The sequence below is a fragment of the Cynoglossus semilaevis genome, chromosome 8, assembly GCF_000523025.1.
Source record: "Cynoglossus semilaevis isolate Cse_v1.0 chromosome 8, Cse_v1.0, whole genome shotgun sequence".
In the NCBI taxonomy this organism is placed as follows: Eukaryota; Metazoa; Chordata; class Actinopteri; order Pleuronectiformes; family Cynoglossidae; genus Cynoglossus; species Cynoglossus semilaevis.
Genome location: NC_024314.1, coordinates 14,820,256 through 14,822,450, shown reverse-complemented (window position 1 = coordinate 14,822,450; position 2,195 = coordinate 14,820,256). Strand labels below are relative to the sequence as shown.

Below are 2,195 nucleotides of genomic sequence, written 5' to 3'. Positions count from 1 at the left end.
GGTCCAGTCTGGTCCAGTCTGGTCCAGTCTGGTCCAGTCTGGTCCAGTCTGGTCCAGTCTGGTCCAGTCTGGTCCAGTCTGGTCTGGTCTTACCTCCTCTCTGTGGATCCTGGACAGATAGTTCACAAACAGGTTCTCCACTCCGTTTGAGGAACTCTGCCAAAAGAAACCAGGAACTGTTAGGACCAGGATCGACCGCTAATCTCTGTATGTTCACTACTAACAGTCAAAAGGAGCGTCCAAGAGAAGACCTATGATACCCTCCTGGCTAATGCTTAGCCTTCTTTTGGCTAACTCAAAACTATTTTAATGCTAACCTTTAGCTGTAGTCATTGTAGCTGTTTTATTAAAGATATATCCAGACCCTCAAGTCTGATCCTGGTCCCAACCCCACAGAGTAGAGACCCCTCCTCTGCACATGTCCCTTGCTCACCTCCTGCTCCTCCTCAGCTTCAGGAGGTGCATCAGGATCTAGAGCCTGCAGGGCGGCGCCAGCAGCTGATTTTCCTTCTTGCTCCAAAGTGACAATCAGGATCTGGAGAGACTGCTCCACCAGCTGCTCCCGTTGGTCGGAAAACAGGAGGTGATTGTAGGGAATTCCGTATCCCACCGGATCATAGGCACAGACCACATTCAGGAGGGAGGTGAAGAGGGGGAGGGCGTGTCTGAAGGAGGGGAAACAGAAGATCAATCAGAAGAAGGAGCAGTAAGAAGGGGAGGAGGAGAAGGAGGACCTTAGCAGATACCTGTTGTCTGAGGAGCAGAAGAAGGAGACCCAGGGGTTCAGGTGTCTGGGCTCAGAGGGGGGAGGCAGGTACATGGCTTCAGAGAAACAGGTGAGGAGCAGCTTCAGCAGCTCCGTTCTGAACCACAACATCATCATCATCATCAGATCAAAAGGTTCTTCTGTAGAACCTGGTTCTGGTTCCGCACCACTCACCTGTTCTGGTCATGAACATAGTTGAAGGGAGGAGACTGAGCGAAGCCGACGCCCGCCTCCCAGATGTACTCGCAACTGTCGATGGAGCGAACGTCTACGGCCGGGTCCTGTGGGACGAGACCATAGACTCTAGTCTGGTTCAGTTTAGTTCAGTCTGGTTCAGTTTAGTTCAGTCTGGTTCAGTTTAGTACAGTTTAGTCTGGTCTGGTTCAGTTTAGTTCAGTCTGGTTCAGTTTAGTTCAGTCTGGTTCAGTTTAGTTCAGTCTGGTTCAGTCTGGTTCAGTTTAGTTCAGTCTGGTTCAGTCTGGTTCAGTTTAGTTCAGTCTGGTTCAGTCTGGTTCAGTTTAGTTCAGTCTGGTTCAGTCTGGTTCAGTTTAGTTCAGTCTGGTTCAGTTTAGTTTAGTCTGGTTCAGTCTGGTTCAGTTTAGTTCAGTCTGGTTCAGTTTAGTTCAGTCTGGTTCAGTTTAGTTCAGTCTGGTTCAGTTTAGTTCAGTCTGGTTCAGTTTAGTTCAGTCTGGTTCAGTTTAGTTCAGTCTGGTTCAGTTTAGTTCAGTCTGGTTCAGTTTAGTTCAGTCTGGTTCAGTTTAGTTCAGTCTGGTTCAGTTTAGTTCAGTCTGGTTCAGTTTAGTTCAGTCTGGTTCAGTTTAGTTCAGTCTGGTTCAGTTTAGTTCAGTCTGGTTCAGTTTAGTTCAGTCTGGTTCAGTTTAGTTCAGTCTGGTTCAGTTTAGTTCAGTCTGGTTCAGTTTAGTTCAGTCTGGTTCAGTTTAGTTCAGTCTGGTTCGGTTCAGTTTAGTTCAGTCTGGTTCTCCCGGCTGCAGCTGGTCTACTCTTCTCACCTACTTGTATCATGTGACCCAGCAGCAGCAGCTGGGTCTGAAAATACCAGTGTGTGAGGACACAGTCCAGACACCAGGGCAGTGTTAGGATCAGAGGTGACAGTGAAGGACAGACCAGGGTCCAGACCACCATCACTGTGTCCTGGTACAGGAAACACACACATGGTTCTGATCCTGGTCCGTGTCAAAAGACAATGTGTCCAGATTCTGAAGGACATGATCACTAAGTACCTGCTACGCCACCATTAGGCCTGACTGGGAAGTGACCACAGGTCTTCAGGTGTTTGTTCTTCAGCCCAGTAACAAACACTCAGTCACTCATTAACTCCAGCAGCTGGGAGTCAGAGTGGGGGAGATAACATCTGAGGGGAGGGGAGGGTGGGGGGGGGGGGGTGCGGCCTGAGGGCCAACCCCCGGCA

The 2,195-nt window shown here is 49.4% G+C and overlaps 1 protein-coding gene across 1 annotated transcript in view; it reads right to left on the bottom strand.

The window, feature by feature from the left end:
• LOC103382391 (protein HID1-like) overlaps positions 1–2,195 on the bottom strand; it is an 11,594-nt gene that overhangs the window by 3,972 nt on the left and 5,427 nt on the right. Inside the window, exons 5-8 of the mRNA XM_025058137.1 lie at positions 941–1,047; positions 747–863; positions 434–665; positions 91–156 (exon numbers count right to left, since the gene is read on the bottom strand). Of these exons, the coding sequence (XP_024913905.1) occupies positions 91–156; positions 434–665; positions 747–863; positions 941–1,047 (522 nt within the window). The remainder of the gene's footprint in view (positions 1–90; positions 157–433; positions 666–746; positions 864–940; positions 1,048–2,195) is intronic.